This window comes from Phallusia mammillata, chromosome 2, assembly GCF_965637545.1.
Source record: "Phallusia mammillata chromosome 2, kaPhaMamm4.hap1.1, whole genome shotgun sequence".
NCBI lineage: Eukaryota > Metazoa > Chordata > Ascidiacea > Phlebobranchia > Ascidiidae > Phallusia > Phallusia mammillata.
In genome coordinates this window covers 14,427,373-14,445,611 of record NC_137253.1, presented here as the reverse complement: position 1 = coordinate 14,445,611, position 18,239 = coordinate 14,427,373, and the positions used below count along the sequence as shown (strand labels likewise).

At 38.1% G+C, this 18,239-nt stretch overlaps 2 protein-coding genes across 4 annotated transcripts; one reads left to right on the top strand and one right to left on the bottom strand.

Moving 5' to 3' along the window:
* Window positions 1–34: 34 nt before the first annotated feature.
* On the bottom strand, window positions 35–1,217 carry LOC145213921 (uncharacterized). The gene is made up of 2 exons (XM_080082329.1): window positions 953–1,217; window positions 35–399 (listed from the first exon to the last, which is right to left on the bottom strand). The coding sequence occupies exons 1-2, from the start codon at window positions 1,078–1,080 to the stop codon at window positions 222–224; spliced, it is 306 nt and encodes a 101-aa protein (XP_079938455.1). The 5' UTR covers window positions 1,081–1,217; the 3' UTR covers window positions 35–221.
* Window positions 1,218–5,934: 4,717 nt separating this feature from the next.
* LOC145214317 (uncharacterized) lies at window positions 5,935–17,522 on the top strand. 3 transcript variants are annotated; one of them, XM_080082824.1, is made up of 28 exons: window positions 5,935–6,111; window positions 6,633–6,703; window positions 6,920–7,011; window positions 7,183–7,946; window positions 8,024–8,146; window positions 8,278–9,588; window positions 9,646–9,795; window positions 10,057–10,186; window positions 10,255–10,331; window positions 10,408–10,571; window positions 10,662–10,777; window positions 10,865–10,958; window positions 11,396–11,545; window positions 11,611–11,701; window positions 11,858–11,994; window positions 12,108–12,229; window positions 12,294–12,387; window positions 12,881–13,027; window positions 13,133–13,703; window positions 13,780–13,922; window positions 14,195–14,313; window positions 14,780–14,879; window positions 14,985–15,137; window positions 15,799–15,864; window positions 15,938–16,111; window positions 16,328–16,492; window positions 16,592–16,691; window positions 16,788–17,522. In XM_080082824.1, exons 1-28 carry the CDS (start codon window positions 5,949–5,951, stop codon window positions 17,018–17,020), a joined length of 5,820 nt encoding a protein of 1,939 aa, XP_079938950.1. In that variant the 5' UTR covers window positions 5,935–5,948; the 3' UTR covers window positions 17,021–17,522. The 3 variants fall into 3 exon arrangements, with proteins under 3 accessions (XP_079938950.1, XP_079938951.1, XP_079938952.1); XM_080082825.1 differs by lacking the exons at window positions 16,592–16,691; window positions 16,788–17,522 and having other exon boundaries at window positions 15,938–16,115; window positions 16,328–16,393; XM_080082826.1 differs by lacking the exons at window positions 5,935–6,111; window positions 6,633–6,703; window positions 6,920–7,011 and having other exon boundaries at window positions 7,869–7,946; window positions 8,019–8,146.
* Window positions 17,523–18,239: the final 717 nt, after the last annotated feature.

Here is an 18,239-nt window from a genome sequence, read left to right as displayed (position 1 = left end):
AAATTATGTTGCTCACAACCCACTTCATCAGTCATAAAGAAGGACAGAAAAGTCCAAAAAGTTTAATTACAATGTAAGAAGGTACGCATGGTTAACTTTAAACACATACAGTCAAGAATTATTGCGCATAAAGAACAAACTATTATTGTCATTTCAATTTGCACGCAAAAAAGTAACGTTACAATGGAATTATGTCTCGATGCAGTGTTCGGAGCTTTGTTTCAGTTATATCCCTTCCATGCATAACTGTTCACAACACCCATGCGTAAAATTCGACCCTGGCTTGTCCGCCGAGAATCGGTCACTTTTAACGAGGAATCCTTAGTCAAACGAGAAAGCATTTTCTGCACTTGCGCATCACTTGACTTTTTATGCTTCCATTCGTCATCCCACCATGGCCTGCAATACATATGATATGTAGAAAATGTTTGCTTAAAATTTAACTCGTACAGGCAAGATTTAGTAACAAGATGTCTTAAACGGCCGCATAATTCCAATTGTGTTGTGTTATTTAATGCGCAAACCAATAGCACGATGAAATCAAACGTGCATTTAAAAACGCCAATAAAACCGGTACTATGATATTTTTGTATGTTGCCGCAAAAATGGCAATTTTCAATTCTGAACATGTATTTTCATGTTTGAACACCCGTCGCCCAAAATGTACTGCAAATATTCTTTGTAAAGTAAAGTCAACTTAAAATCATAAGCATACTATAAAGCTGTCACGATGGAACTAAAAGTCACATTTTTAGTGTATCGTCAAAGACGTCACGAAAATACCCTGCGAACCACAACAAATCATCGTCAATTTCAATGGCAACGTTTTGAAAACAACACATAATACTTTTGACACGCCTTTTGGGTGTATGAGCTTGTGTTCTCAGGTTGTCTTTCAAGGCTTAGTTTGTCAATCATTTTAATGACCAAACCTTTACTAACTGCAACCTACCTGTATTTTCTTGGTCTATGCATGGTTAACCTTTCCACCGACTGCTGAATTTCAAAGTTTGTCATTCGTTGATGACCAAGTGGAAATCGACAGCTATTTATTGTTCCCCACTTTTCGTTAGGTGCCATGATAATGGAAATCGTTAACTCAGTGTTGAAAAAATCCAAAAACTACAGACAGTTTACAAGCAAACTTAAGCAAAATAGACAAATATTCACCAGCCTGCTGCTCAACTATAAACAAAACATTATTGTGTGTGTAAAAGCTATTCGTCCTCAAATCACACAAGAACACACATTCCATAGATATCTATACGCAAGACACTTTTCTTGTCTCAAAATCTTCACTTGTGCGCTGAGCTTATAAAACGTTTTTATAAATCCTTTAGTGTAATTTCCTTCCTTAGGTCGAAAAGGCCAGAGTTTTAACTGGCACCAGTGGATAAGATAACAACAGCCCTTGTGTGGCGAGATCTGAGCAAAGGGTCCTTTGTTTTGTTTGAAGAATGTTTTGATTGTCTCTTTGTTAAATACACCTCTGGAGACGTTGCGATTGTTTGTCACAGATACTTGAAACTTGAGATATTTGACAATATTTTATCTATTTAAGCGTTAATTGCAAGCACGCAATCCACTTGCTATCACGTGCCCACAAAGTTTTGCTAGTTTGAACTTTTCCCTTTTGATGATTTGGTGGATAACTCTGGTCGACTCATATGTAACTTTGTTCATCATAAAGTATAGTAAACTTATGTGCAAAAATCAATTCATTACATGGTTTTTTCTATGTTCTTCGTCCCATGATATATTTCTATTTTTACGATCACTGATGTGCTTGTGACTTTGTGCATAAACGCCTTTAAACCTTCAAACGACTCCGTCATGAAATAACTGTTAAAACAAACTTTTTAAGTTACTTTTTAGGTCCTAAATTAATTACAACATTTTTCGTGCAAGAAGAAATCGTTTTCCTCAGTGTCGTGCACAAAAACAATACATTTCTTTTTTGTAAGAGTTGCAGGGACAAAAAACAGTTTTTTTAGAATAAAAATGACAATGCTGGCATTGGATTTTAAATGATGTTTCATGTTTACCATCATTTTGTGTTTACCGTTTGCGTTTTTTTTCTTAAAACTTGCCCTATTGCGATGATTCACGCGTTAATTTTTCGCGGTGTGATCATGCGTTGATGATATTTAACGTTCCGGTTATCGGATATTGCTTGTTAATGGCACCTCCCAATAAATGTCAGTCGGTTAAATTACGTGATAGTTTGGTGACCCTCATACACCCTTTAAACATTTATACAAAAAACGAGTGAAGTCGGTCGTTTCCTATGGTGTAATTTACATACATTCATGGCTGGTGAAATTTCAATTGTTTGGTGCTTATGTGCCCTTCGTTTATTTAGTGAATTATGTCTATACATATAGTTTTAAGTGGCCCCACTTCACATGCAAATATACTAATGTAAGTTATTTACATTTTCATTAGGAAAGAAACTATTTCAAGATTCCGTTTCTTATGTACTGAAAGCCAGTGCCACCAACTATAGAAGTAGCGGTAATTAAAAACTGCAGTCGACATTTCAGGCATGTTAGGTGTAGTCTTATCAAGTCAAGAGCTCTTTTGCGCAGCTGACAGTTATGGTTATTTTATTGGCCCACTTGTGGTCATACAACATAAAGGGGAAAATGTCACAAAGGCCAACATATGGGTTGCCTGCTGGATTTTTTTCTTGCAACCGTTGTTGAAGCATAAACTATGGAGAATCACATTTTCAGTAACACCTAAATACCACATTCTTTTCACAGCGAAAACGCTTAAATGCAGAATTTTTGTAAAGTAAACTGCAAAACAGAAAAAAAAACAAGTTAAAAGTTATTATTATATGAAGCGTATATAAATTCCTGTTGTCCAAAACTTTTCGACCTTCCATATTACAGATGGCGTCTAGTCACGAAATGCAAGTGAAACTAAATTCCTTGCGAAATTGCTTGTCATGACCAGCAGAACCCGCGGGCAGTTCTAGCTCCTGTTCGGACTGCTCTTTTATGTTTCATCATGATGTCAGCAAAACGATATCGAATGTCCAGCGAAAATCCTTCTGATACTTCCAGATTCCGGGAAACGTGGTTCAACTTACTGTGTCGCTTAAAACCGTTTCAAGGGGGCGTTGCTTCTGTTTTCACATGGTGCAGTTTGTTTCATAATTTTTCGCAGAAATTTTCGCTGTCAAATTGTCGTCAAAATTCTAAAATATTAATTGTAGCACCTGGCCAAATTGTTATGCTCACCCAGTAGGCCAGTTAAAAACTTTTATTTCGGTTTGCCCACATTGGCATTTCTGTAAATTCGTTTTGGTTGTAAAAAATGTAAAGAAATATTCCGTTTAATTGCAACATCAATCATAACGAAGGGAAACTTTTTTAGTAATTCTTCGTTAAAAACTGTTTTTAAACGACATATAATTCCGGGCACAACGCTATCACCGAGAAACATTCGACAAAAACTTCAGCATTCAACAATTTATTGTTTCGTGGCTTACCATAGCTCGCCAATTGATTTAAACAATTTTATTCATCAATTTCACACTGCAAAAGTATTTCTTCACCGATAAATATAATTTTAAATGACATAAATCATATTACATTTATTCCATATTTTTTACGCCAGTAGATAATATTAGCGTCTTGTTTAACATGAATTTCAACGAAAAATATGGTACTAAAAAAATATATATACCCCATAAGTTTATTTGTTCTGTATGCCGATTTTGTTTGTTTTCACGCGCTAACACAATTGTCCGCCTGAATAAAAAATCAAAAACTATTTTTACGTTTCCCAGTTTTATGTTGATGGATGTCAAATTCGGCTTCCTCCATTTGCAAAGAATGCCGCGCAGTGCCCATGCTGTGGTTTAAATTACAAACGTGACTGAAACAGAGCCAAACGTGCCTTCATACAAGTGCCAATTAACGCGCCATTTTAAAATTCCCGAACGAGTATGCCAGATGGATACCAGCTTCACAAACAAATCATTATACACTCGCGGAAATGGTATTTTTTTCACCCGATAAGTCGACTTCTATTCAAATAGTAGTTGCACGTTCATACGATAAGATAAGGTTCAACTTAAACACTGATGTACACACAATCATGTGATGCTTTTTTGTTGTGTACAATTTCTATACTATTTCCCAGTTTGTTTACGAAGACAAACGTGATGCACCACAGTTTTGCATTTCGGAATTTTGTTTGTAGGGCTGCTATTAATTACGAACTGAAACATTTACGAAAGGTTATAGATCAATCACTTCAAGTATTTTGTGTTGTTAACATCGCTTTACTTGTGTTGTACTGGTAAATTTTAAAAAGACAGCTCCATTTAATATATTTGTTTGTTTTAATTCTGAAGCACCATAACCTCTTTTTGTGCTTATTACGCCCCAGCTGTGTTGCTAAATATACGGTAATGCTATTTGGTATGTGAGAATATAAAATATTCAGCCTGATATGTTTTTCTTCTATATGTCAACGACATTTTAATCCTTATTTAATTGCAAATGTTTAAGCTTTTATAAATACTTTCAGTCATGCAAAGCAAATATCGTTAGTTTAATGGTCAGTTTAAACGCTGGCCAACTCGAAATAAAAAAAAAACAGGTTAAATGCGTTTCAAATAGGAACACATGTTGTCGCGTTAGTCATATCCGATATCATCGAATTATCGTAATTGTGGGATCAATTTATCTTTTTTAACCTTCATCGCACCGCAACATGCAGTTGTTGCGGATATGATCAACCCATTTCTTCTGAAGCGACGCGTTTCGATTTCAAAGCGTTTGGGGATTCCCCGAAGACTTTGACATTGACGCATTGCAAAGGTCTTTGTGGTTTGCGAAGATGCAAAGCTGAGTCAGAACAGTTTATATGACAACTACAGCAAACTTCCGTTCAACTGTGTTTATATTATAAAAGCGCACGTGAAGATAGCTTTGGCAGATTTACAATACGAAGCAAATTTTAACAAATTGACAGAATTTTCAACAAATTTTGTAGAATGTGTCAGCAAAGCACTTCACCTTTTGCTAAATGATTTGACTTAAATTTAATCTTTATGTTTGAACTCACTGCGACTCGGACTCGCTGAATAAAGAATTAAGCTTAGTTGCTATTTGTTTGATAAAAAAGGAAAAATAAGTGGACTTAGCAAATAAAAACCGGTTAAGAAGTCATGAGTCACAAATCGAAGATTAAGCTTTTCAGTTTTCTTTCAATTATCAAAAACTTACAAACAGAGTAATTAAAAATGAAATCATCCAATCCGTGCCGCCGAAAGATCGCAATCAAACGTGTACAAACAGGCGAAAAAGATTGACAGGCAGATCCAACAAATCGGCACAACGTTTGGCGCATCTGGCAAATGTTTATGCTGCGGTTGGCCCCGGGCGCAGTGAAGATAAACGTGCTCAAATGTAAATGTTTGGCCGCGGAAAGGACATTTGTGGCGCGTGCTTCGGACAGCAGGTTTCAGGAAGATAAGTATTACGTAGAATTGTAAGTTACTATCAATAATCCCAGATATGTTATGGTGCTGAAATTACAAATAGGGTATGTATTTATAGAACACCATAAACGACTGAACGAAATTACCTTCTACCTTCAAGCTAAGAGGTTTTGTTTGTAAACGTGTACGAGTGATGGTATCGCATATATACGTTGTAAAGGGTAAACGTGTTGGTGACTCCACATGAAGAATGTTATTAGGTTCACCAGACAGTCCAGGCAAAAAAGTGTTTGCATACAAGCAAAGGTTTTTTGTAACGGATTTTTTGTGGCCCCTGTTATATAATTCTACGAAAACGCAACAAAGCCTAAAATTCGTCAAAGATGCGCGACTTATTAAATGATACAGGAGATCCATTGATATTTGCAACTAAATACTGTTGTTACGTAATTGTCAACATTTTTTTCAAGCAAGCAACCGTAGGACCATGCTGGACGTGAAGGCCATAGCACTTGCTGTAATAGTGTTGTGCCTTAGTTCTATTTCGCATGCTCATGTCCGTTTGACATGGCCACCAGCTCGGCAATTTGCACTTGACTTTTTGGACAATGCACGAACAACGGGGCCTTGCGGATTTGAATACAATCCAGGTAAGTCTAAAAAACTGCGAAAAAAATTGTAGTGTTTATACAAAACATTTTGTTGTTTCTGGGAACCATGAGCGTATGATTATTATCATATGTTTTTTTATCCATAACGTTTGAACAGTTGACACCAAATCGATACAGTTTTCACAAAAGCAGAAAATACATGCGCCGACAAGGGAAAACTGGCGTATTTAAGGGACTTTAGAAACATAAAAAAATACTTACGTATCCGACACTATTTGTAATTGTTGTGAACCAGTTTTGGGTTTAGTACTTTTTCAGGCCGACACGAAACCACATATCTTGGTAATTAAACTACAAACTGCGTCTGTTCAATGCCGTATTTAGTTCATATCGGTGTCTCCTTTACATTCCCGACCCCGCATTTAAGTTCATTTTATGCTTACTCGTACAATTATACTACGCGCAGTTAATACCTTGTAAACACACAAAATGACTCTGTGGGGATAATGAACAAAAACAAATTGCCGATTAGTAGCTATTACACTGTATTTACATCATAGGGGACAAGGTTACTTCGTTTGTTGAAGGATCATCCATTGTGGTATCGTGGCACCTTGCTTATGCTCACCGGGTAAGATTGACCAATTATTTACCAATTCGTTTGTTTTTGATTAAAACTCTAATTATGTTAGATAAAACTATTGATAACAACATTACGGCCAAAAAGTATGGTATTCTTTAAAACTAAAAATATAGTATTTTGAGCTTTTTATTTTCCAACACGTGCAATAGTTGCATAAATGAATAATTCTTCTATTTGGCAATGAATAAATTTTTTTTTTTGCAGGGTGGTATTTCAATAGAGCTTTTTGAGGAAGGACAACTGCACAACAGTATTCCGCTTACTGGCAACGAATTCATTTATGGAAACGACAGCACGTAAGAAATCATATAATTATCATTCGACCGCATTTTCTCAACATTGCGCACACAACAGTGAGTTAACAATATCAAATGTGTGTCTATTAACTCGATTAAAAACCAATCTGAACCTTTACATTTTTTGCCGTGAAAAAATACGTTTAGACAACCATGTCGTATTTATCACAGAAAACAAAACGTTCGTGTGGTTTTGCCCATGGGGACTACATGTAACAGATGTACGTTGCGACTGTTAAGACAAGCATCTGAGTGGTCTGGATTATATCGTTTTTGGAGTTGTGCTGATATTTCAATCATACCTTTATCGGAAGTTGTGGCAAAAAGTCAAACAAAATTTCATCAAACAAGGATGGAGTTTAACGAAACTGTACCAGAACCAGAACCAACTAACGAACCCGAAACTTATTATGAGCCTGAACCGGAGCCAACTAATGAACCGGAACCAACCTACGAACCAAAACCTAATTACGAGCCAGAACCTGAACCAACCAAAGAACCAGAGCCAACTCACGAGCCAAAACCAAATCACAAGCCAGGACCGGAGCCAACCAACGAACCAGAACCATATCACGAGCCAGAACCAGAACCAACCAATGAACCAGAGCCAACTCACGAGCCAGAACCAAATCACAAGCCAGGACCGGAGCCAACCAACGAACCAGAACCATATCACGAGCCAGAACCGAGACCCACTAACGAACCGGAACCAACCAGTGAACCAGAACCGACACATAAAACAGGGTCGGCTAACAATCACGTACCTAAATTTGCAAAAACAAAGAATGTCGGGTACAGTTCTAATGGTGGCAAAGCTGTTGCTACAGATAGCATTTGTTTTTCTGGCAAATGTCTTAATGGGGCTTCATGTGATAATGAAACTGGTGAATGTCGATGCAAGAGACTTTTTAGTGGATTGCGATGTCAATGGAAAGGTTAGTTGCGTCTACCTGTAGCATAACGTTTTGTAAAACTTTTAAAACGGTTAATAGATTAACTTTGTAAAGTACAGATGAATGCTGGACAGACGACGACTGTTCAAACCATGGCCAGTGTATTGACACCAGAAGCACGACATACCCGAAACTACTCTGTTATTGTGAACCTGGGAGATTTGGCGTTACATGTGAAAAAGGTTTCATTTGTAACGATTTCTATTTTAGTTTCAGTTTAACATACAATGTTATTGATAACAAATGGCTTCAATATGGCTGAAGCCGTTTTGTTACAAAACGTGTAACGTTAAGTCTTGACAAACTATTTTAGAATCCAAGATAACTCAAGTTCTAGAGGATTACGAAGTTGACCCTCGATACTGGAGCATTGAATTGAGACCACAAAATGCCTACTTGTATTGGAGATTTGTCGAAGAACTTTCAGAAATTGAGGTAGCATTACGTGTGCATTCAAACAGTTGGATTGGTCTTGGATGGAGACCTACCAACCAACCAGCTTGCAGAGTCCTGCCTTCTCTTACCACAAACAGTGTCGAGAGTAGTAATGTTGCTGTATCAGGCTATAAAGACAATGATTTGGCAATGAAAAAGAACCCGCATCGCGATCCGGAACTTGATATTGAAATGGCACTAAATAGTAATGTGGAAGAAAGTTGTAAATCGACCAATTTGCCAAATCCTAGGGAACAACCGCAACCAAGCAATGAACCTGAACCAACAAACGAACCAGAACCAGAAGGAAATCCAAAACCTACGAACAGACCAGGGCATGGTTCGTACGGGAAGCCAGAACCTGAACCAACACACGAACCAGAGCCAACAAACGAACCAGAACCAGGCCTTGAAGGTAATCCAAAGTCAACCAACAGACCTGGGCAAGGTTCGTACGGGGAGCCAGAACCTGAACCAACAAACGAACCAGAACCAGGTCCTGAAGGTAAACCAAAACCAACAAACAGGCCACGACATGGCTCGTACGGGGAGCCAGAACCTGAACCAACACACGAACCAGAGCCAGGCCCTGAAGGTAACCCAAAACCAACAAACAGACCAGGACATGGTTCGTACGGGGAGCCAGAACCTGAACCAACAAACGAACCAGAGCCGACAAATGAACCAGAACCAGGCCCTGAAGGAAATCCGAAACCACCAAACAGGTCGGTACATGGTCCTTATGGAGAACCAGAGCCAACAAACGAACCAGAGCCAAGCCCTGAAGGTAAACCAAAACCAACAAACAGGCCAGGACATAGTTCGTACGGGGAGCCAGAACCTGAACCAACACACGAACCTGAACCAGGCCCTGAAGGTAATCCAAAACCAACAAACAGGCCAGGACATGGCTCGTACGGGGAGCCAGAACCTGAACCAACAAACGAACCAGAGCCGACAAATGAACCAGAACCAGGCCCTGAAGGAAATCCGAAACCACCAAACAGGTCGGTAGATGGTCCAAACGGAGAACCAGAGCCAACAAACGAACCAAAACCTGGTCCTGAAAGTGAACCAGAACCAACAAACGAACCAGAACCTGGCCCTGAAGGAGAACCGGGCGCTGGCCAAGCACCCGTCTATCTTCATCCTATGGATTGTGTTGATGTGGTAATTGGATCAGTTAAAGGTTAGTTTGTGTTTTGTTTTCTAAATATCCACATCTTATTTGTACTTGACTTTGTAGGAAACTTACATCGCATACAAGACATGTATACCCGGGATCGGTCCACACCAAGAGAAGACCACTTCTACGGAGGAAACGACAGCATAACATCCGCAATCGGTTCGCAAGTCGACGGAGTAACTACTATCGTTTTTCGAAAAAAAGTTGAAGGTAGAAAATATTTTAAAGCACCGAATAAAGCCTACCATGACAAACCGCTACTTTAAACAACTCGAAATCAGTTCAAAACCACAGATATTTTTGTCCTGTTTGGCAGTTAATTAACGATGATAATTATACTTAGAAATTAAATATGTTACAATATAGATTTTCGTTCATCGTTTTTTATGTGAATTGGTATATTCGCACATTTCATTTCTTGAAAGCAGTTAATGCAATCTAGACTTTTTTGCAGTTTATTACTTTTTATAGCTGAACACTTTACTGACCACGGGTTTACGCCGGGATCAATGCACGTGATCTGGGCACGAGGTCAAGAGGTCAACAACTACGTTCACAACCCACGCTCCGGGCTGGAAGCCTGCACTGCAAAGGATTACAGGTCAGTTTCCAGTGCCTTTACTAACGCTAATTAACGCAAGCTTGCCAATAATTGTTTTGCTTGTTAAGGTTTTATCGTCACGATGAATTGAAGTATCACGGCACTTCGATGGACCAACGCGGAGCAACTACAGTTGACTTTAGAGGTAACGGAATAGTCATACTTTTGAGAAGATCTAAACCAGAATAAAACAACACTTTTTCGATATATCCATAACTCAGGCGCAAACCCTGTGTTGACTTCTGGTACTTCAACTCAACAAACATGCGAAACGTCAGGGGTCATCAAACAACCTTTTGACTGCAGTTCGTCCACCGATACGTTCGATTGCGAGTTTTATGTACGATGGTCGGCCAAGGACGAATCTCTCACGTTCGAACTAAAGGTCTAAAAATTCAATGCTGGTTTGGTTTGTACCCAAGCCCGTTTGTACCCAAACCATAGCAATTTCGTTACAAGCGTTTGATGTGTTCAGGTTCGCCAGTTAGGCAGCGCATGGGTTGGCCTTGGAATCAGCGACGACCGATTCATGGCGAATACGGATGTGTATACAGGTTCGATTGAAAGCGGTCAAGCCGTGGTGAAAGACAGGTGCACTGTTTTAACTTATATTTTGTGTGGTTTTTACCTGTTTCAAGAATTATATTTTGTGTAGTTTTACCTGTTTCAATTTTTCAGGTGGGCTGCAGGTTATTTTCCTCCCAAAATCGACGATAAACAGAATGTGTCCGACGTTAGCGGCAGTTATGTTAACAACATTCTTACTATTAGGGTAAACGTCCAAAAATATTCGTTCTACTTTTCTATAATTGTTATTCCCTTTTTACAAGCTATCTATTTCGTTTCTGGATATGGTCGTAGATAAATCAGTTTTACTCGTAGTGACTGTTTACAAGTGGGAACTATATATTTTTGCAAAATAAAACGATCTTTTAAAAGTTTAAAGAAGACCCTTAAGTTATCATCTAACGCTGAAATTGGCAGTCAGGCTTAGCCTACATTACATCTTATGCCCATTTGTGTAAAGAAAGTAAAATTACTACGCAAATAAGCCTATAAGTGAGTGTGAACTTGGGCCCGAATCACGTCCACTTTTTGTTTCAGTACTGATTACCCAGTTAAAACCCGTGTCTTGCCCGAAACAATGACCCAATTGACAACTCTTTCTCGAATATGTCTGCAATTATTGTAAATGCTGTCATGTTTTAGTTTTCACGACCACGTGTCACGGATGACGATGAAGACCTTTCCTTTAGCGACACCGAGTGTCGACATTTGTTGTTTGCCCACGGAGTCACCAGTCCAACCACAAACGATATCACATACCACACAAACAAATATGCGATAACGAACTCCAAGGTTTGGTGTGAATAAAACCTAAAAAGCACATTTATGTCTGATTTCTCTCAAATTATGTTTTTCAGCTTTGTATAAAGTCTTGCCCTTCCGCCGCAAGCACTTTTACGGAAAACGTACAGTCACAACCAGTTATATTAGCAACTACTTCACCACTTGGTAAGCATATTTTTAATTCACTGGAATAAATACCTTGTGTAAAAAATAATGAGGTCGGTTGTTTGATGAAACGATCAACTTACAGCTTCACGTCGTTTTAATTTTCCACAACGACAAATGACGACAAACAATACAAACTTAATCTTCTCCATTTAGAACAGCCAAAATCGTGTAAAACAGATGCTGGAGTTATTAAACAACCAACCACTTGCAATTCTGATACAAACTTGTTCAACTGTGATTACTATGTAAGATGGTGGATCGAGGGCAAAAACCTGGACTTTGAAATTAAGGTTGGTCCACTTAAAAACAGCTATATCAAACAGGCACATACTTGACTAAACTAACTAGGTCATCACTAACAAGTTTGAAATAATTTGATAAATAGCTTGTACTTTATGTTTAGGTTCGAACAATGATGTCAGACTCGTGGGTCGGTCTTGGAATCAGCGATAACAGACTTATGAGAGACACAGACATGTACACTGGTTGGATTGAAGGCGACGGAAGTGTCGTAGTAAAAGACAGGTAAAATTGCAAATCAAACTTTTCAAAGCCTTTTTTAATGTACCGTATATTGCTTATCTTGAAGGTGGGCCATTGGGTATTTTCCTCCGGGTTTAGATCCCAAACAGAACGTGAGTGACGTAACAGGGAGTTTTATCAATGAAGTTCTGACAATAAAGGTGAGCTGTTACTTTGACTGATGTAAAGCAGGGGTCGGCAACCTTTTTTGTATCGCGGACCGTTTTTGAAACTGAAATTTTATCGCAGACCGGCCTTAAAAAATCTACCAATATTTAGCAATGAAAACGCCCAAATTAGTATATAATCCCCGGAATACATGGGCAAAATGTTTGAAAGCATTTAACGTGATAAATTATACGGCTCGGTAACGAACTCGTCGCTGACCGGTACCGGGCCGCGGACTGGCGGTTGTCGACTACTGATGTAAAGGCACAAATGTTCACAGCATTATAACTGTGTAAAAAATAATGTTAGAAGCTAGTTACTTACAACAAGTAGTATATACTGTGCCTATTACTGTAGGCAAGCATACGAGAAAGATCAAATAGGTAAACATGTCTTATTTTTTAAGCTAATCATAATTTCACCATGTTACGCGTAGTACACAATAACGACGTTTGTCAATCAGTAATATTTTGTTTTATTTGCTAGTTTTCAAGACCGCGCGACTCAGGAGACTTGAATGACTTTTCATACAACGACAATGAGTGTCGAAATCTATTGCTTGCTTGGGGTCCTCGAATTGCAAATGGCATGCTGTACCATTCGAACAACAGACATGTTATCACTAAAACTAAAGTAAGAGCTTGTTTTTGAAATGTAAACTCACTCACACGATTAAAATCTGCATTGATTTGAAAATTATTAGTCCACTGTTGGTTAAGAAAAACCCATTGCTTTCAGCTCTGTATAAAATCATGCTCACCGCAAATGACAACGACACAAAGCAGTTACGTTGTACCATCTGGGGAACCAGAGCCATCTGGTGAACCAGTTGCTCCATCAAAGAAACCATCACCTCCAGGTAAAGCAGCTTCATCTAGTAAACCACACCCAACCGGTGAACCACATCCATCTGGTGAACCAGTTGCTCCATCAACTGAGCCACATCCAGCGAGTGAACCACTTCCAACTGGTGAACCAGTTATGCCATCAGGAAAACCATCTCCATCCAGTGAACCACATCCAGCGAGTGAACCACTTCCGACTGGTGAACCAGTTATGCCATCAGGAAAACCATCTCCATCCAGTGAACCACATCCAGCGAGTGAACCACTTCCAACTGGTGAACCAGTTATGCCATCAGGAAAACCATCTCCATCCAGTGAACCACATCCAGCGAGTCAACCACTTCCGACTGGTGAACCAGTTATGCCATCAGGAAAACCATCTCCATCCAGTGAACCACATCCAGCGAGTGAACCACTTCCGACTGGTGAACCAGTTATGCCATCAGGAAAACCATCTCCATCTAGTGAGCATTCCAATTTGATTTTACAGCATATTTTGTGCAAATCATATTTATTTTACAGCATTATTTTGTTTTCCAGCACAAGGCGAGCAATGTTTGACATCAGAAGGTGAATTCAAGCTACCTTCAAACTGCGTGACTCAGGATAGCGGATTTAACTGCAGTTATTACGCTTTGTGGCAGCTCCTAGAAGATGGAGAAACAATACGATTTACTCTTAGGGTATATCAAAATCTTTGATGTTTATAATACGTTACAACTATTTGGAACTTTTCTTTAATATATGTCAGTTTGTTTAACTTACTAGGATAGATACTGAAATAATATTTTGTAATAGGCCTAAAGGGTATTAAACAAAAAAGCTTAAACAAGATGTATTTGCCACATTGCAAAGAACCAATTACAATTTCGCTTATGTAACTCTAAACATTCTTTACCTGATTTTATAACCCCGATTTAACTTATATGAAGATAAACTTGCATTCGGATTGCAGGGAAAACTTGACATCAATTCTTGGTTGGCAATTGGTTTTAGCGACAACCGAATTATGATTGAAAGCGACGTAATAACAGGATGGGTGGAACGTGATGGTGATGTGGTCGTTCTAGATAGGTAAATAGCTACTTACTTTTATTGCCTGTTTAAATCGAAATAGCAGCTTTAAATATGTATCGAAAAGGAACAAATGTCATCATTTTGAGTCGAAAGGTTATTCTAAATATACTAAATGTAAAAAAATATAAGCACTTTTTGCATTTCGGTCTTTGTTTGTGGTTATATGTCTTAAAATTGAAACAAGCTTGTGATAATCCTTAACGCGGTTGTGTTGGTTTTTAGACCATGGTGATTTCATTTTTTCGTTGCTAGTTTAACTAACGTTTAGAACTGATATTTCCGTACTATTAACTACTTAATATTGCTTGAAGCAAAATTTAGCTAACTTTTGCACAAACGACCGGTTTATAGAAAGTTTAGACATATAGTATGTTAACATATTGTTTTCTGGTAAGTATGTCAAACCATTTAACAAAATAACAACACACGCCTTTGTCAACAATGCTGAGTATTTATATTACAGATATGCTGAAGGTTACTACCCGCCAATAAGAGACATCAAACAAAGTGTGTTACCGGGAAGTATATCCGGAATGCATAGCGACGGTGTATTAACGATTAAGGTCAGTGTAAAACCTATCAAAATAAACCGATCAAATCATGCAACATTGCCCTTCATAAAATTTATTCATCAAGTGTACTAGACTTTAGTTTTTTTTTACTTTCAGTTTTCTAGAAAACGAGACACAGGTGATGCAACAAAGGATCTAAGCTTTAGTGACGGACAGTGTCGGTACATGCTTTTCGCGAGTGGGCCAATGGATGAAGAATACGGATACATCCGCAAGCATGTACAACATCCAACAGTTAGTACGAAAAAGGTAACTTGAGCTTATCCCACACATGATCTGTCGTTTGGTAATATTTAAGCGACGCTACGTATATCTGCAGGAGAACCATATTGTTTAATGTTGAATACGAAATGAGGTGGCTTAATTTAGAAGAAAATGAAATTAGGGCAACGACGGGAAACCAATTTGACAAAAAATTTTTTTAAGTTGGGTTATGCTTTAGTTGTTTTCGTCGCATCGGTTTTGGGGTATCAAAGAAACTCTATCAGTTCCATAAAGATAAAAATGAAGACTGACGCATTGCAGATAAGCCCTAGTTTGGGTATGTAATCAAAGCGAGATGAAAATGTACAAGTTTAGTTCGTTTTCCCAAAACACGAATCAATATGGCAATCAAAGACAATTTTGTGAGCATGCGGAATTTGCATTAATAATATGATAACCTAAATAGAACATTTTTAGCTAAAAAATGTTGTGCTCGTTATGATGTTTAAAGCGGCTTGGGCATTTGACGGTTGTTTTAAATTTTTGCTGTTCGGTACTTTTACGTAGCCTACTAAGATGGGAAATTGACCCAAATAAATGGATACTTTGGTAAAGGAACTCTACAAAAAAATGTCACATAGGTGCAAACAAGTCTTTGACCAATGATGATATTCTTCTTTTAAATGCATTTGTTTTTTAAATTTAGATCTGCATAAAATCCTGCGTGAAACCAACGATCTCATATCCACTTGGAAGAGTAGCGGGCGAAGCAGTAAGCTTTTTAAACAATCGACTTTAACATATACTGTCAGTTTGTTTTTTAGTGTGTGTCACTTTCATTTTAGAGTCCTATCCCACAAATGACTTTGTCAACGACACCCGTTGTCCTTGACAACCAGTTTCGTCAGCGAGTTTACTTCCGCGGAGGTTTCCGGATAATTAACCTGGTTTACAGCAACAGATACTCTATCCGCGATTCTCAAAGTTTTCGAACCCTGGAAAAACATTTACTAAACCATGTGAGTGAGTTGAACTTAGTGCTATGTCGACTTATCAAAGCAGGTTTAGATTTACGCAAGAATCGATACTTTTGCGTTTCTATGGGAAACAAAACTCAATATGGGGTCTTGCTTTTAGCCAGATATGACAATTTAATGCTTCCAGTGAGGCAACCAGCTTTTAAAAAAGAATTTAGGTCGATTATGTTGCCAATTTAAAAAAACCCGATGTTGCAGATTGACATTACGTTCGGTAACACTCGACTGGTCAAGGATGGTTTTATTGATGTTGCCCCAGTAAAGATAAACTCGATTTCAAGAGGAACTCGGAATCGAGCATTCGTGCGGTACAATAGTAGTGCACTCGTTTCATCCCGTTTCAGATCTTTACGCCAAGTGCAGGTAAGATGTGCTACGTTTTTAACTAGTTTAAGTAACTAAGGGAATTATAAAAGCGTAAAGCAGAGTTTCCATCTTCCTACGTTTTATACAACTTTCTAGGTCGAATTTATCCATACTTTCAAGGAAGTTGTATTGGACAACAATGGGTTACTCGGCGGCAATGGATATAGACTGGACCCAAGATCTATTGTTTTTATCAGTGAGTAAAACATTTCGTCCCACGTCCCTTTATTCAGTTCATTGGTGTCTTGACTGATCGTTATGAACATTTTTATTAAAGTAACACTGATTTTAGTTTACAAGAACGAGACAGCAATGGCCAAAGATATTTACAAAATGTACCAAGACCCAATGACAACCAAGCGTACCATGAAGATTGAAACCACTACTACCCACATGGTGTCGCAAGTGAGCTCAACAGAGCAAGACGGTACCGATATGTCTGCTTGGACAGTGGCCCCAGTGTTTGGAAGTGCTTTTGGTGCCATTTGGCTTCTTGGGTACATTTATGTAAAGTTGCGACGTTAAGGTTCAACTTATAATCACCCCACTTCCCACATTCTTTGTTCTATGACGACGCACATAAAGCGCTGACTAGGCACTTTTGTTTAATTTGTCAACAGTACTTTGAACGCCTATTAAACAGAACGTGGGGTTGGTGACGTACATAGAAAAGATGTGGCTTTTGTGTTAATGTTTTACCAATTGTTCATTGTGCTTAAAATGCAGCCATCTGGTAATCTGATTTTGGGTTTTCCTACCCATGTTTTTGGTAATCTAAATGTAAAACAGCGATAAATTTTTGTATGCTAAGGTTTGGTTACGTTTAAGACATATCATGTGTAAAATTAAAATCAAAATACTTTAATATGGCCGAGCGGCAAAGCGCAAAATGTTTTGTTTTGACGCCCCAAGTGATTCGCGCCGTACTTTTTCAAGCAAATACCTCACAAAAGTCGACGTTTCTTTTTATTGTTTCCCCTAAATGTTCCACGACCATTGTCAAATAAAACATTACGTTGCATTTGCATTCATTTAGAGTGAAACGAAACGCAGATCAAGGCATTTAGGATTTGAACACACCACTTTACACCCACATGAGGTGTTTTATCTAAGGATGTGGAAGTGAGATATTTGGACTGTGTTTTGGTTTGCATTTACCTACAGGCACAGTGTTGGAATTGAAATAGTTGGAGATTAGACCAAAACGACAAAGAGATTGATGTTTAAGTTGTAATAAAAATCATATATTTATATTATGTTCCCTCCTTTAAAACTAAAAAATGTTGCAAAAGAATCATTATATTTATAAAATCATTACATTTACGATTTTGTAGAATGTAGCCTACAACACATAAATACAGTTATGGTTAGCTGCATGGTAACAAACGGTGCACGAGGTCTTTCAATTTCCGTGAACATGTTCGCACGAATTGCTGAGAATTCGCGACCTTTGGTACAATTACGAATGTTAGCTTTAAAAAGGTTGTAAATTTGCCATCAGAACTTATGACGTCTGTTTATCAGCGCGACTCAAGTTTTGTTTGATCGCTGGTGAACTAAAGTTTATATTTTGAAAAGAAGTTTTAACTAAGGATCAAAATTCACTATGCAAGTTTTAAATGGGAGCGTTTAGTCTTATCCTGTGCAAAGCAGGTTATATAAAAAGTGCTGAGTTGACAATTATACACCTTTCTCGAAATGATTTTGATTTTTATATTCTGTTACTCTAACTTCACAACTATTT